At 35.1% G+C, this 17,181-nt stretch overlaps 2 protein-coding genes across 3 annotated transcripts; both read left to right on the top strand.

Annotated features, from left to right (window-relative positions):
* Positions 1-5,185: 5,185 nt before the first annotated feature.
* LOC129573289 (zinc finger protein 888-like) lies at positions 5,186-8,307 on the top strand. Its single transcript, XM_055453677.1, has 2 exons — positions 5,186-5,259; positions 5,380-8,307. The coding sequence occupies exon 2, from the start codon at positions 5,439-5,441 to the stop codon at positions 7,833-7,835; it is 2,397 nt and encodes a 798-aa protein (XP_055309652.1). The 5' UTR covers positions 5,186-5,259; positions 5,380-5,438; the 3' UTR covers positions 7,836-8,307.
* Positions 8,308-9,792: 1,485 nt separating this feature from the next.
* LOC129573290 (probable serine hydrolase) lies at positions 9,793-13,660 on the top strand. Of its 2 annotated transcripts, none has more exons than XM_055453679.1 (2): positions 9,793-10,070; positions 10,148-11,498. In XM_055453679.1, exons 1-2 carry the CDS (start codon positions 9,954-9,956, stop codon positions 11,057-11,059), a joined length of 1,029 nt encoding a protein of 342 aa, XP_055309654.1. In that variant the 5' UTR covers positions 9,793-9,953; the 3' UTR covers positions 11,060-11,498. The 2 variants fall into 2 exon arrangements, with proteins under 2 accessions (XP_055309654.1, XP_055309653.1); XM_055453678.1 differs by lacking the exon at positions 10,148-11,498 and adding an exon at positions 12,182-13,660 and having other exon boundaries at positions 9,804-10,070.
* Positions 13,661-17,181: the final 3,521 nt, after the last annotated feature.

Raw genomic sequence — 17,181 nt, 5'->3', positions numbered from 1 at the left:
GCCACGATTGAACTCAGTATATTATCGATACACGGTGCTTTTTGATTGTGCTTCATTGCCAGAAGTCGAAATAAGCACATCGATGCACTGTTGTTGAGATAATCCAAGTCGAAATTTGTAGAAAAAAATCGCACAAAAATTTTCACGGGTTAATTCCATTTTTTGACCGAGATGAATTTTTCAAGTCACTGTAAACAAAACAATTCGCGCTCGAATGACAAAACGTTCTGAGTGAAGTTGTCCTTAAAAATGTCAAACTTTCCAATGGAAGTGTCAGATTGCACCTGGCAGCACTAGTATTGCCAGGACCCGAAATATAAATAGTGACCTACGTACACGAAGCGGATAGCCGGGTGTGATTTATAATTACATGTACTGTGAATTTGTTCGTTTTCATTTTAATTCTATGCATTTCTTTCCGTTTACTCCGGACAAGTGACAAAAAATATGTTAGCGGTAGAATCAAAATTCCACTACTTCCATGTCTTTTACTCAATCACCACAGATTGTTGATTCGAATAGCAAAGCGATCTTCGTTTTCATAGAGCACAACGTTTATTGGTTTCAAAACATTTCTTTGACCAAATTGGAATTTGAAATAGGAAGTTTTGCATGAATTCAACCGACATTTTTGAATTGAGTTCTGAATTTGCTCAACCACCATTTGACAGGTACCAATGGAGGGTGAAGTGTCACTTTGTGTCGTTGAGAACTTGACGAAACTCACCAACACAAATAGCGCGCTTTGCAAGTGTGTGAATTTCAGCTTTGATTATAGAAGTAACATGAAATGAACTTTTCTTCAAAAGTTTCATACAAAAATCGTGTCAAATTTTGCAAGACACATTTTTTTTCAACATTTTTTCGTCTGACAAAAATTGACATGTTTTTTACACGAAACTTTTTTCGCCACTTCTTTGCACCAAACAAAGGGTGAACATAATGCATACCGGGCAACACAGCCAACTTCACGTTGGTTGTCACTTGGTTACTACTGCAACGCATTGACGTATGCTCGTGTTCGAAAAAAAAACCAATTAAAATGAACTAAAACCAAATGAAAATTTATTCCAAATAATTTGAGAGATATATTTTTTAATAAAGTATAATTTCTACTTATATTCAACCAAGTTTTAGAGAAATCATAGTCTTTGTTTTGCTGCAACAAGACTTTGTTGTTTAGTCAGAACGAAAGTAGAAATTAATTGTGAACAATCCATTTCAAAGTCTTATTGCAGCGAAACCAACTCTATGATTTTTTTTAAATTTTGCCAAATATAAGTAGAAAAAACCTTTTAGGAAATATGTTTTCTAATTTTTTTTTGAATCTACTTTTCATTTGGTTTTAGTTAACTTTAATCTGGTTATTTTTCAATCAGAAGCATACGTCAATCGCAACGCAAAGTGGCACAAGCTTGTACCATTTTTCGCATACACACGCGTATGAAAGCAACGATTGTATGCAGAAAATGGGACTGACTGTAGTTGGCCGGGCAACCGCTTTGGCGTGGCGCTGTGAACAATGTTGCCCCATTCATTCACACTTTGGCACCAAAAGTAATAAGATACTTATTACGCATCTTATTACAAAGGGGTGAGAGGATAACGTATGACAGAAATGGGGAAACGTATGACAAGAATGGGAAAACGTATGACAGAAAATGGGAAAACGTATGACAAAAATGGGTGGAAACGTATGACAAAAAATGGGAAATCGTATGACAATCGATAAAAGAATTAAAAACCGGTATTTTTAGTGGTCTCAACAGAAAATTTTCTCTTTATCTCTTTCTCTAAATATCAAAAATTGAGTATTTTTCATAGACTTTGTATTGAAAAAAGTGGAGAATGTTTTCAATTGGTGAGCAACAATTTTTACCGTGTGGCGGCTGTTGAACGTCAAAGTCATTTGAGGCGACGCGAGCGCCCCCAATTTCAAAGGGCACATCAATGTAATTTAACATTTCAAATCGGAACTAAACAGCGCGCCAATTCGAAATATAGGAAAATATAGTGTCAACAGCCGCACCATGATTTTTACGAAGACATCAAATCGACTTTTTTTGTCATTAAAATGAAAATCTCAAAAAATTACGAGTGAAACATACTCTAATTTATCAAAATTTAAGTCGGCCAAAATACATATGCGGCTCAATCTCATAGATATTAAGAGTGGCCCCCCCCACCCAGACGGCCATAGTCTGAAAATCGCAGAACGGCTCCGTATATAATTTGTGCGTGGCCCCAAAAAATATGTGCATGCATTGGTTTGGTCGAAAAGTGCCGAAAACTCTATCATATTCGGGTTCACTTTTTGTAGTGAATTTGCTCTAAATCCAATTTTCACCACTCGAGAAGCAAGCATATTTTGTGCATAATTTGTGCGTGCCATTTCAGGCGGTCCCTGAATTTGTCCATCGCCCCAGAGCCCCCTATCGACCGAAATTGACCTTCGGTCGAGTACTTCAGCTCGACTTGACTCAATGTTAACAAAATCGATATTAGAAGTCAAATGAATCGATTTTGTTGACATTGAGTCATAGTCATATATCAGTACTTAAGAGTACTTAAGGAAATATCGGTTGTGGCCGATACAGGGCGCTGGAGCTATGCACAAATCCAGGGACCGACTGAAATAGCACGCACAAATTATGCACAAATTATTGAAATCATCAGAGAGCATGTAAAGACAATATTTGTGATAGTTCATTTATATTCACCACACCCTAAAATTGCCAAAATATGTACTTTGACGATTTGGCCATTTTTTGATGACATATCGTAAATCCGAAGCCATATTTATTATGCACAAATTACGCACAAAATAATTGCTTTTTCAGAAACGCAAAATAATGCTTCCTTCTCGAGTGGTGAAAATTGGATTTAGAGCAAATTCACCACAAAAAGTAAACCCGAATATGATAGAGTTTTCGGCACTTTTCGACCAAACCAATACATGCACATATTTTTTGGGGCCACGCAAAAATTATATACGGAGCCGTTCTGCGATTTTCAGACTATGGCCGGCTGGGTGGGGGGGGGCCATTAAGAGTTGATATCAAACGTTTTTTTTACGTATAAAACATGCTTTTTATCGCTCTTATCCCTACTGACTCTTTTCTTTTTTATTGTCGGTTGCTTGTTCGGAGCGAGAGCGGATAGAATTAAAGGCTGTTATCTATTATTCATCGATTAAAAAAAGCAAATGTAGTTAAAAAGAATTTGTATCAACTGCCTTCAACATTAGATTTGAAATATATATATATTATTCGTAATTAATTTAATAATTAAATAAATAAGTTTTGAGATGAAAGAAAGCTGCTCCACCAGTATTATTTTGTCTGGGATATACCCTGCCTGGGTTTCCGCAACTGAAGAAGGATTCTCCATCTCTTTCTAACACGCCATTTGGGGAGTCAGAATGAAAAAAGGCAATGAAATGGTACACATCATAGGACCTTCAATCCTATGATGTGTACCATTTTATTGTCTTCTTTCATTCTGACTATCTTCTGTGTCCCTCTTGTGTTCATTTTAAGTTTTAGACACCAATTGATGGGGTGTGCGTTCAACTGCAGTCGCTGAATTACATACACACGAAAATGATATGGCTCCTTTGAGTTTGTATATATATGATACTTGATACGAAAACAAATAAACAATCTAATGAATGAATTCGCACACAGTAAGATGACCTATCACAATTCTACTTGCAAATGTTCGACGTATTTCGCGACGTTACAGCAACTTTTCACAGTTCCCATTTATCATGTACATTAATGGCACCAAGACACTAACTGGTGCTAGCAAGTGTACTACAAGCACTGTATATAAATATGTACTTTTTCACTTCAACATTGCAAAAGAGAGTAACGTTCACAAAGAATTTCTCATTTCAAGGAGTTTCGAACATTTTAATTTGTCTTTTATGTCAATCAGATCTTTTTTTTTTGTTAGAAATACATTTTTTAACGTTGTCATACTTATTCCAATTTTTTGTCATACGATTTCCTATTTCTGTCATACGTTTCCACCCATTTTTGTCATACGTTTTCCAATTTTTGTCATACGTTTTCCCATTTTCTGTCAAACGTTTTCCCATTATCTGTCATACGTTTTCCAATTTCTTGTCATACGTTTACCCATTCTTGTCATACGTTTCCCCATTTCTGTCATATGATATCAATTTATCCATTACAAAGTAATGAGATGAGTAATAAGTAATAAGTCTATCTTATTACAGTAATAAGTAGGTAATGAAGTAATCAGAATTACATTTTTTTACTTCTATAGCTTTGATACTGTGGCTAAGGTTGTACAATGTACATTGTTCTAGAATGTTCCATTAGCCACTGAACAAGGCAAACATTTTGAGAAATCCGTGAAAAAAACATTTTCAATAGAAAAAAGGTCGAAGACAAACGTGAGTGTTGAATATGTTTCATTTTGTATTCATTTGGATGTAAATTTTGTACGATTTTTCTGATTCGGTCGTAAAAGTAAAAAATCAGGAGAATCAATAGATGTTCATGGAAATTGGTAACACATAACTCAACTTATGAGCGTGTGCGATGATTGCACATTTCGCGCATACTTTTTCTGTGCAAAGACACGTGGTTTACATTCAACTGATTCTCAACTGTGCAATTATATGGCAAGTAACAAGTCTAACCTCAAAGCAGGGCTTAAAATAAGAGTGAATCAAGTCCAAAATGGTGAATCAAAATTTAAAAATGTGAATCAAAATATGCCAAACGGGTGAGATTAAAAAAAATACGTATGACTTTGAACTAAAGATTTGTTAAAATTTAGCAGTTTTTCAAAGTCGATAAATATATCAATCACCATCTCTCTTCCTTTCCCTCCGACCCTTCCTCTTTTACTCTATCTCTCAATTCCTCTTATCACTTCAACGAATTCCAGATTTTGTTTTTTATTTCTTCTTATCACTTCAACGAATTCCAGATTTTATTTTTTATTTTTTTGGAGCCAAGATAAATCCCCAGACTTTTTCGTCAAAAAAACCGTCAAAAATTGGAATTTGGAATTTCCCGATATTCCAGTGCATTCCAATCGAAATTGCGCCGCAACAATTCAGTATGCAATGGAAAGTGTCAAACCCGGTTCTGCATTCAATCAGCTGATTTCATTGACTGACATTTAATGTTGCAAAATATTGAACAAGATCGATTAGAGAGTCGAAAGATATGAAAGCTATCTTATCTATTTGATAAATCGGTTTATTTGTATTTATATTCGGTGACAGTCAAAGTTATCGCTATTTTATATTGAACTGAGTTCAAAGAATTTAAAATGGAATAGAAATCCATAGAATTTTCATAAAATTAAACTTTATTGTGGGTGACACACCTATTAAAGGTGAATTGTATCAAATTCAAACGACGTAAACTTGAACATAACATTCGTTCCAAAAAGCAATGGCAGACGAATTTTTCAGGAGTCCACAAGGCTGGTGGTTCCTTTCGAATTTGAGTGATGACGATTATTTGAACCAAAACAATCCAACGGTTGCCGGTGTTTTTCAAAATCCACCAACGAATGATACCCTGACAACAACAGAAGACACTATTTATGAGTCATTAGAAGCTGCCGAAGCCACAAGTAAATTAACATGTACCGTACATATATTAGGTAAAGGACCATTTCTGAGCAGCATTTGTGGTGTGAAAAAGGCAAACAAGAGAGGGCTTAATAAACACAAGAAAAAAGTCCACACTGAGAATTTGGTTGATAACATGGGCCAAAGTGTATCATTCAATGCTAGCGGCGAAAATGACCCTCATACAAGTGCTGTTGATCAACAATCTGGTGTCAAAAGTACAAAATTGTACAATTGTAGACTATGTGGCTGCCGCATAGAAGAAAACAAATTGAAAAAGCACCACAGAAAGTGTCATGATGGGGTCCCATTTGAAGAAGACATTTTTACATTTAACAAAATCAAATTTGAAAAAAAGTGTGAATTTTGTAGACGTACACTGACACTTACTCGATTCGATAATCACATGAAAAAAGTGCATCCAGAGAAACTCGTCCGAAAAATTCAATCCGGGATTCAAGCAGAGAATCAACCACAAGCTCAACCAAACTTTAAATCAATTGAAACAAACATCGATGAACCAATTGGCCAAGTCGTGTCATCAAACGCCATTGAACAAGTTAAAAATCTTGAAATAACCAAAAAATCGGAAATGAAATCAAATTTTTATGAAAAACCTATCGCTGCTATAATACAATTGCCTGTATACAAATGCAAAATATGCAATCAGGATCAACTGTTGGAAGAAAATTTCAGCGATCATCAGCATAGAACCGAAGAACTTGTCAATATTTCGAGCATGCATACGGATTTTACGTTCCAAAGTGAAGAGAAACAATTAGTGTGTACCATCTGTGGTTTTAAATTGAAGGAAAATCAAATGAAAAAACTCAACAGACACATAAAAAAGGCTCACCCTGAAATTCCATTTGACAATATCATGGCCATCGAACTCAAAAGTGAACAGTCAAAAGCATATTCGAACAGTCAAAAGCTAGTAAAAGTCTTTTTTCCACGCAAAAATATTGCAAGGGATAAAATCAAAGGCTTTGAAGAATTCGGTAAAGACTTGGACAAATTCGGCACTAATACGATACATGTATATGAATGTACTGTATGTGAACAAAGTTACCTTATGGAACCATTTCTACAGAAGCACCACTACAACAATCATCGCGAAATTTCGTACAATAGAAATATTTTCGAATTCATCAATGTCAGGAAATGTATCCAATGTTTTATGTGTAGAAAATTATTGAGTGAAAATCAAATCGAAGCACACCTGGGAAATTGTCATCTTCATGAGCCTGTGTATTTTGCTGATAACAAAACAGAACGAGAGCCTTCTGAAGTCAACCAAATAGTAAATACTAATCCACAGGAAAAGCGAGAGCCGAGTACCCACATCGATGCCATCGAAATCTCAAAAGTATTCAAATGTAGCTTATGTTCTGCAAATGGCATCTTGAAGCGTAATCTATCGCTGCATCATACGTTGAATCACAAGGATACTACGTTTGAGTTAAAATCTTTCCTGTTCAGTGGAGTGACTATCGAAGTGAAATGCCAATATTGTGGCAAGCAATTGAGAAAAAATATTCTTGCAAAACACATTAGTTTATTTCATCCTGAAGTCGCCATTGGACCAGTGCAGTTATACAAGTGTATCATTTGCGATACAAATGACATAAAGATCTATGACTTGAATGAACACCATTTGATACAGCACAACGAAATTCCGGTGACTGAGAATATTTTCCAAGTTAAGGTTGAACCAGTGCGGGAAATCGAGTTGAGCTCAGAAGAGAACGTCGAATCCGTTTTGGAAGAAATGTCAGCAGACTTTGTCGTTCCTACCAAAAAGTGGTATAAATGTGGATTTTGCAAGTCCAGACGCATTCCTGAGGACAAATTGAAGGACCATCATTCAGAGAAACATGGTGAAATTCCGTTTGAAACAAATAAATTTCTGGTCACAATGGTCGAATCAAAAGAAGAATCAAATTCCAAACAAAAAATTAGCACTGTTGCCCCGAACCCAAATCGATGCGATAAAAGTCCGGCAATGAGAGTGGATACTGGTGCCTTGAATCAATATCAATGCAAAATTTGCGGTGCCAACGGCTTAGAAAAGATCCATTTAGAAGAGCATCATTCGACGGAGCACAGCAATATTTCAATGAGTAAAAACATTTTCAAACTCATCCCCGCAAGACAGGTGGAATGTGATTTCTGTGCAGCACAATTGAAGAAAAACGGCTTAAACGGCACATGAAGAACGTTCATCCAAATGTGGTCTATAATTTCACCATGCCGTCGATTGTTTCAACCAAAATTGCTCGTCCAATGGATGAGAGTAACAAGTCTGGTCCAATCATTCTAAAACTCTACAAATGTAAGCTGTGTGGTGTCAATGGTATCAAAGAAGGCAGTTTGACAGAACATCATTCAACCAAACACAACAATATTCCAGGCGACAGAAAAATATTTGAGCTCACCGAAGGCAAATGATTCAATGTGATGATTGTGGGCAGAAAATGCACAATAATGAACTTCAAACACATCAATTGAAGGCTTGTTTCCGACGAATTAGTCATGCGAGAATGATTTCATCATAATCAATCTACTGATAACTTGTCAGTGACAAGCGGTAACACAGATGTTTGAATTATTAAACAATCCCGACCTAATCAATTGTATTTTCATTGCATACTTAGTGGAATAAACCAGACTACTACACAAGAAAATCTAGTGATTTTATTGCTTCTTCTGTTGTTTTTTTAGTTGAATAGCAATACTCCTGGATGTGAACGTAAAAAGTCATACAAATCGATTTAGTTCAAACAGGTAAGTGGATATTGCATCTAAACTCAATGGACAATTTTATTGCGACATTTATTCTTGATAGCCTCAGAATGGTCATCGATTACATTAGAATGAAATGTATTAAAAACTGTATCTAATTTTTTCTGCAATCAGTTTCGATTGCTATGCATATTTAAAATTCCCGGCTACACTTAAATGCATCCTCCTTAATATTGGCAACAACACTTTAGTTGACATTACCAACTTGACAATCAAATTACTACACTGTCTTACTCGGTTGCATGTCAAATAATTGAAAACATGCATTGGGAATTCATGTGAGCGATATGTCAAAGTGCCGGTACATCATTGCTATAGAATATTCAACAAGTCAGCCAAGTAAGTGTAATAAAAATGATTTTCTTCTGTTTTTGAACTGTCCATTATGTGCAAAAAACATTGGATTCATTATATTAATTGAATTTTGAAAGGAAACCAAGGATAGAAAATGTCAAACCACCGTAATGATACGCCGAACTTGATTCCCTGTGAAAATTGCGGTCAAAACATTGGCAAGAAAAAACAAAAAAAAAAACACGCTAGCAAATGTACGTACAATGCTTCCAATTATCGAAAAATGTCGAGTGAACTGGACGGTGAGGCACCGAATTTTGCACCCTGTGAACATTGCGGACGAAACATTGGCAAACACCAAAAGATGCACGCTGACAAATGTGCGCATTGGACCTCACTTTGCAGAGAAGTAGTAGGAAAAAAACATTTTAAGAGCGTTCTCGTCTTTGAAGCCGAATTGATTTGGTTAAAGAATTTCTCTGATTACATTGGGGCTGATGGAGATGATCTATACATTAGATTTCAAATAATCGAAGATAGAAGTCTTGCATTCTATACAAGAATTTTCATTTTTATTTTTATTCTATTTCTGTTTTTGGCTATTCATGAAACTTTTATACGGGGTGAATATTTTGGATGCACTGTCTTCGTTTTGCTTATGGGTTTTTTGACCTATACCTGGAGAGCCTGGATTCCATTGCATGCCCAGTGGTTGATAATTGCGCTCTCAAATGGGCTTCTCTCTAAATAAGAAAGTCGCCCCTCTTATCAATCATTCTCCATTCAAATGGCACTAAAAAAAACATCGAGCAATTCCATCATATTAACCCCGAACTAAAAGTTATAATTCAAACATAAAAATGTGAAACTTAAATAATAATGCAATCACGTATTCATCATCAAAATTTCATTACAAAATAAATCGAATCAAAACAAAACCAAAATGCGTTTGAATATGTCTAAATGTGTGAAGTTTGACATTGGAATGAATTTGACACTTCCATTCGTAATGTTTAGACACTTTGTGTCATTCACTGACAGCTAACTGGTCATACTGACATTTGATAAATTTCACATTATAGGTGGACTTTCAGTCAATGATTAGCAACACACACACACGAGGCGTATCGAATATTTTTGCTGAAAAATTTGTGTTTTTAACGTGATTCCACAACCAATTCATCAATAAAACGCCATCAATTCGAATTTGAAGCGTTCACTTTATTAAAGCAATATGAATAAATTGTTACCACTGAAAAATTTGCAGAAACCAACATTGTTGAGTCATCCGATACGGTCATTAAGTACATCAAGTTCCAAATTCCAGTTGGCTGAATCAAAGGTCGATGAGGTGAGTAAGAGCCTAGAAATGTTTGTTTGGAAATTTTTGATTTGTTTCAGTACAGCACAAAACATTTTTTCTTGAAGCCAAAAGAAGTGCAGATTGAAGTGCCATGGGGTCATGTTGCTGGAAAGTGGTACGGATCGGAGAATACACGTCCAATTGTTTTGGTCCATGGTTGGCAAGATAATGCTGGATCATTTGATAAATTGATTCCGTTGCTGCTGAATGGACCGAATCGGTCATATTTGTCAATCGATTTGCCCGGTCATGGCCTCTCTAGTCGACTTCCAGACGGAATTTTGTACACGTCCACCAACAGCATTAACGTATTGAACATCATTCGACGTCATTTCAAATGGGATCAAATGTCGTTCTGTAGCCACTCACTTGGCGCACACATTTCATCTTTGTTTGCTGCACTTTATCCAGAGCGATGCGATTTGCTCATTTGTTTGGATGCACTGATGAAACCATATCTCGGCAATGTCGACACTTTGATCACAGAATGCCGGAAAATTGGTGATGATTTTTTGGATTTGGATCAATTGAATCGATCAGATAAGGAGCCACCGACTTATACGTACGCAGAAATTGCCGAACGTTGGGCCAAACAAACCAAAATAACAACAGACGCCGTTGAGTTTATGATGAAGAGAGGCGTTGTCCCATCGAAGGCCAATAAAAATCTGTTCTGCTTTTCGAGAGACGTTCGCCTTAAAATCATGGAGTTTGGAATGTCAAATATCAATGACGATGTTCAACTTAAACTGATCGGACGCATTCAAGCACCACATTTATTCATCAAAGCCAACAAATCACCCGAATTTGAAGGCAAAGAACGCTATAAGAAAGCATTGGAAATTTTAACCGAATCAAATCCGAAATTTGAATGGCGCACCGTCATCGGAGGCCATCATTGCCACTTAACCGAACCAAAACATGTCAGCGATCACATTTCCAAGTTTATCACCAAATATCACACAGAAGAAAATTAACAATCGTCACATTTATTTATTGTCACAGTTTATTGATAGATCCTATTCAAATGTCATATATATCGTTTAGTATTGATTAAAGTGCTTTGTTTCCATTTGCAATGAACAAAAATTATGACTTTTAATTAATGTTTGAGAGTTAATTTAATTTAAAAAATTTAAGGAAGACAGGATTGAACAGAAAACATTGAATAAGGAATTATTGTTGAAAATGTTTGTTCATTTTTTTAATTGATTTAGAACAATTTTCAGATTTTTTCACAATTCATGAACTTTCTCTATTTTTTTTAAACGCAAAAACGCTAATTTTTTATTTCTCAAAATAATTTCGCAAATTTCTGATTTTTAATTTCTCCAAATTCATGCGGAAATTTAAAAAAAAGAAGCAACAATTGATATTTTAGATTAGAAAAAAATAAATTCGGAGACACACTTCACAGGTTTTCGATTGTTTTATTTTTACTTTTTTTGATTCAATATTTTCTGGTTGAATAAAAATATTCTCGTTTTTTTTGAAATCCTTAATATTGCTATAATAATTCCTGTTCAGGCATATACATTTCAAATGCTCAAAGATTTTTTGTCGATTTCTTTCGGTGATTGAGGTAAAATAAATGGCCATAAAGAAACAATTGTCAGTTCAAGTGTGAATAATTTTTTTTATAATTTTTTTTTGGATTTTTTCTTTTTCATATTTGGTTTAATTGGTTTCATTTTATATTGAGCCCAAATTTTTGTCTAGAAAAATAGTTTATTTTTTTAATAACCACCTTTATTTTCTAATGAAACAATAACAAACTAAACCTCGTTTTTTCTAGTGAATAAACATTTTTCATAGGAACATTTTCGTACTTTGTTCAAAATTAATTGGTTTTTATGAGTTTTGTTTTTTGTTTTTGCTCTACAATTTGCATTATTTTTTATGTATCTTGAAATTTGTCGCATATATCCAATCAATTTAATTGCAAATTTTTAATTTCATGTATTTGCCTCAACTTGTTATGACCAATTGCAATTGGGTGCACCCTTAATTGTTGTTTACCATTTAAAATTCAAAAAAATTCAAAGTTTTCTCCCAAAAATGTAACTAATTCAATTCCTTGTTTCTGTTAATTTTCGCAGATTGATTCCAAAATGGCTGAATTTGAAGTAGAAGAAATACAACTGGACTTAACATATGGCCAAATCGCCGGTAAATGGTGGGGATCAAAAGAGAAACGTCCGATTTTAATGGTGCATGGTTGGCAAGACTCTGCTGGTTCATTTGACGTGCTTATACCTTTGTTACCTCGAGACTACAGTTACTTGGCGATTGATTTGCCCGGTCACGGTTTTTCATCACATTTGCCCAAAGGATGTTACTATCACACCATTGACTTAGTTCCACTTCTGGAGGAAATTCGTCTAAAAATGAAATGGGATCGTTTATCACTGATATCGCATTCGATGGGTGCGATCGTTTCATTTTTCTACGCTGCACTATTCCCGGAACGCGTTGATTTAGTGGTTGCTTTGGATACGCTCAAAATGCAACATCACCATCCAAAATACACCGAACGAATTTACACCTGGCGCACAAAACGATTGATCGAATTGATTGAGAATTTCAAAGAGCAAGCACCAGAATATACAAACGAAGAATTGATTCGTCGAGTTCATGAGGGTTCAATGCGATCTGTGGATATAGATAAAACCAAATACATGATTGACCGTGGCACACGGCCCTCACCAAATGACCCTGATAAATTTTATTTCACCCGTGATATTCGTGTCAAGTACATGCAACCGTTTTACGTCGAACAAAGCATTGGGCTGGATTACATAAAAAAAATTCAAGCCGCTTACTTATTCATCAAAGCAGAGGACCGTGACTTTTCCGAACCAGAAAAACATCTTCGCGAAGCGGTCGATCTCTTTCGACGTGTCAACAAAAACTTTGAAATGCTTCGAGTGAAGGGGACACACCATGTTCATTTGAATCAACCGGAGTTGATTGCGGGAAAAATTTGCCAATTCATTAAGAGACATCACATTCAAGAAGAACAACCAAACATTGATGTTAGATTAAAGAGTAAATTGTAAATTGGATAAATCGAAAATACTAATTCGGAAAATTAAAATGAATCTTATTCAAGTGAATGAATTTATAGGAAATTCGACGAATCGGATAGGGATAGGGTACTCTAAGTACAAATTCACATTTGAACGGTGTTTTTTGGTATATTTATTTGTTTTTTTTTGCTTTACCAAACTGCACATTCCAAACTATAAATCACACATATTTGAACATATTAATGGGAAATTTGAAGCAAATGCACATTCTGAAGAAAATATTAAAAGTTAAACGTGCCTTTACACTCCACCGGAAAAAATCTGAAATACACAACTTTGGCACACATTTTTTTACGATTTTTGATAAAGTATTCATAAATAGTATTGAACTCAACCATCCAGAATAATAATAATGAGATTTTTTTTTCTGTATATTCATTTATTAGAATTTCTAAACGGTAACCATTCTGAGCAAATGGTTATCAACACCAATGTATTGAAATAATTTTAAATAAAGTTATTCATTTACAAGATTTGTTTTCCCTGATATTTATTCTAGTAACTTCTTCTCCTTGAGTGAGCTTAACTTATTTTAACCGTTCACAAAATAATTCTGATAACCATCATTTCCATTGTGTATTGATTTCCAATTTGGGCACAATATTCAAAGCGGCGCGATTTCTTCTTGGAACTGTTAGTAGGTCGACTGCAATAATTAAGACACGAAATTGAAGCAGCCATAGTGAGATTGGAAGCTGATATATTCTTTAACTTTTTTTTGAAGTACATATTTTTTGATGACCTCACAGAGACAATAATTTGATTGAAAAAAACTTCGCCACATCGATTCTCATGTTTATGGTTTCTTTGTATTGGAAAAAGTGGAGTATTCTGAGCCATTATAGACCATTTCACAGGGAGCGATAAGTCCGGGTAAACTTAACACTTAAGAACAAAATTTGAAAGTTGAAAATAACACATCGGTCAATAAGTCCCGAGCCTAACCACCAAGTGGCAACACTAATGTCAAACCCATATCATTTTCGAAAACTACAACCTTTTTTAGGAATCCAGTCAAAATTTGAGCCAAATCCGACCATCAGTTCGCTAATTACAGCACTTTAAATGAAGCAATTTTCCAATTTTCCAAAATCATGGAAAAACTGCATTTCTCCTCTCGATTTGACACATGTATTCCAGAAGAAAAACGAGCAGGAGTACCAAACCCATACTATGATTAGTTTATGGCATCCTTAGGCTTTCGAAATCAATCATTAGATATGGAAGAATTGAATTTATGCATAGCCATAAGAGCGATTTTGTCGATAAGCCTCCAAATTGTTCAAAATATGTGGTTTTGGAAGAAATCATTGCCAAAATCCGTTAAGTGATATCGGAATTCTCAAATGTGATAGTTCATAGATTTGCTAAGGCCATAGGGCAACTAACTCAAGCTATAGTTACAACTTTGCATGGATATATGCATATGAAATACTCAATCGAAAAAGCCTTGCCGCGTTTTTGGATATGGAGTAGATAGAACAGTTTTTTGGGGATTCGAAGCCCGTTTGGAGCTGTATAAGTAAAATTTGAATAGGGTTTTGCCTTTATATATTAGAATTAATGTATTTTGAGTTCATTTGAATAGATTCGATCTATAAATTGCGGGTAGAAATCGCCAAAAACGGTTTGTAGCGACCAAGGTCGCAAAATATGAGTTCGGGCATTATTAGTGGATTTAGGTATAGAAAAAATATTCGCGAACCAGTGGGAAAGATATAAAACAACATGAAAAGTCACTTATGCATCATTTTAGACCTATCCGAATGTCAAATCTTGATAAAACATAGCAAATTTGGCGAAGAAAACTATGTTGTTCAAATGCGAGTTTCATCCAGGTCAAAGAACTGTTTATATGGTGATATAATTGAACGAAATTGGTTTCAAACTGCTTCACTAACCATTGTATTTTTTAGGTCTGGTCATTCTCTGAACTCTCCACATGAATATACTTGAATACAATGCATCAGAAGAAAGTTATACCGTTTTAACGGCAAAATTGAAGCATTTTCGGGAGTCTTTCTCTCGTATAGCTGTAACTAGCAAACTGATGGTCGGATTTGGCTCAAATTTTGACTGGATTCCTAAAAAAGGTTGTAGTTTTCGAAAATGATATGGGTTTGACATTAGTGTTGCCACTTGGTGGTTAGGCTCGGGACTTATTGACCGATGTGTTACCTTTTTTTGCTCTTAAATTTTTTTCTGAGATGTATTTTTGCCGTTTTTCATCCCCCACCGCATACAATCTGAATCGAATAACTTTGAAAAAAAAATCTCTACGAAATGTTTTATCAAGTGGACACCAAATAAATTGACTTAAACGCAACAACGATTTCGTTTCTTTATATTTATTTATTTCGAAATAATAATCATTTTGAGGAAATAGTAGCCACAAAAATTGTACAAAAGTGACAAATCCCATACTGCGGTTCCAAATTCTAGAACCAACGTGCTTGGTTGGTATAAGATAAACAGTTTCTAACACGACCACCAGCACAGTTTTTCAGTGTTGATGGACTACAGCTTCAGGGTTAGGAAATGTGAGTGGGCCAATGCCACTGGGCATAGAAATTAACTAATGGACTCTCATTTCGTCTAAATTATTTTTATTTATTACCATCCCTTTATGAATCAAAGCAAGTGAATATTTACCACGTTCTTCACGTTTCGATTGATAATCAGAGACTGCGTTGAGCATAGAATTGTATAATTAAAAATATTCGGCGCACCCCATGCATAAACAAAGGTGTGCTTGTTTTTTTTCTACCATAATGAATGTACTTCAACAGATATCATCAAAAATCACCGTTAGTAACAACGACGTATCTCTACTTTGTTCTAAATGACGTGCTTCAGTAGCAAAGCTTTATCGAAATTAGTCTATAGTCAGTGATTGTTCCAGGCAGACACAATATAATAAAAATCTCTGAAATGTATTTGGAAACGTCTGGTTTTCATGAACCGCAAGGAAATTTCCTAAACATATCACTACTGATATGTCACTTGTTTGTCATCTGTTGAGCTTGATTTTGCGTAAATTAAATCCATTGTGAGCGCAACCCCAACTTTAAGTTCATTGCTTTTGGTTTATAATACCTCAAGTGACACATTAAGAGAATTCATTTTACCAAAGAGTTCAATACATCCGATAGAGCTGAACAAAGGTCGATTGAATGCAAATGAAATGTTCAACGCAGTGTTCAATGAAACGGCATCTTTAGCAGTTTTCACATTTTATGATGCAATATCATGTGAATCATTGGGAAAATATCCCGTATTCTTGACCGCAATATGGTTAAAGGTGTTTGCCAGTTTATATTTCACACAATTGAAAATTAGTTTTATTGATGGTAGCGTCTACAATTGCAAAACCGTTACTGTAACGCATCACAAACTTCAACCAATGAAGCGTTCAATTTACAGTGATTTATATTTTAAATATGAACTACTGCCCTATGCTGAAAAGTGAGTGTGACAAGAATATTTTCCACGAGTCTTCAATGATATGTTGAAGTTAAATTTTATTCTATAATTCAAATCATTTGTAGAATTTCCTCCGAATCCATGGTCGGACTTTATTTCAATTCACTTGCAAAGCTTCATGAACCAGAATTATGGAAACAATCAGTTGCCATCCATACACACTACGGAACTGAAAGTGATTTTTGTGTATGGTGTCGATTTTCCTCGACTACGTACCAATTTCAACACATCTTCTTTTTGGAAAAGTTTGAGCTTTTGGATTTTATTCGTTGTATTTTTTGTGGGCACAATCATTTTTTTCTTCTTGAGACATCAGTCTGGTCTTGGAGGAGAGAGCTTTTTGTACTGCCTTTTCGAAATGTATTGCACCGTCATTGGCAATGGAAATCTTCGAATTCGGATCGGTTTGGGGAAGTTATTTTTTTCTGCCGTTTTTGTCACTGCATTTTTATTTGTTTCAATTTATTTGATCAACTAGTCAATGCATTCGCTTCTGTACAAACACATGAAAGTGGACTCATTTGAAG

This window comes from Sitodiplosis mosellana, unplaced genomic scaffold (genome assembly GCF_009176505.1).
Source record: "Sitodiplosis mosellana isolate CC-2019 unplaced genomic scaffold, AAFC_SMos_1.0 Smas_scaffold_6056, whole genome shotgun sequence".
Classification (NCBI taxonomy): Eukaryota; Metazoa; Arthropoda; class Insecta; order Diptera; family Cecidomyiidae; genus Sitodiplosis; species Sitodiplosis mosellana.
The sequence above is the reverse complement of the archived record's forward strand: the minus strand, read 5'-3'. Positions and strand labels throughout refer to the sequence as shown.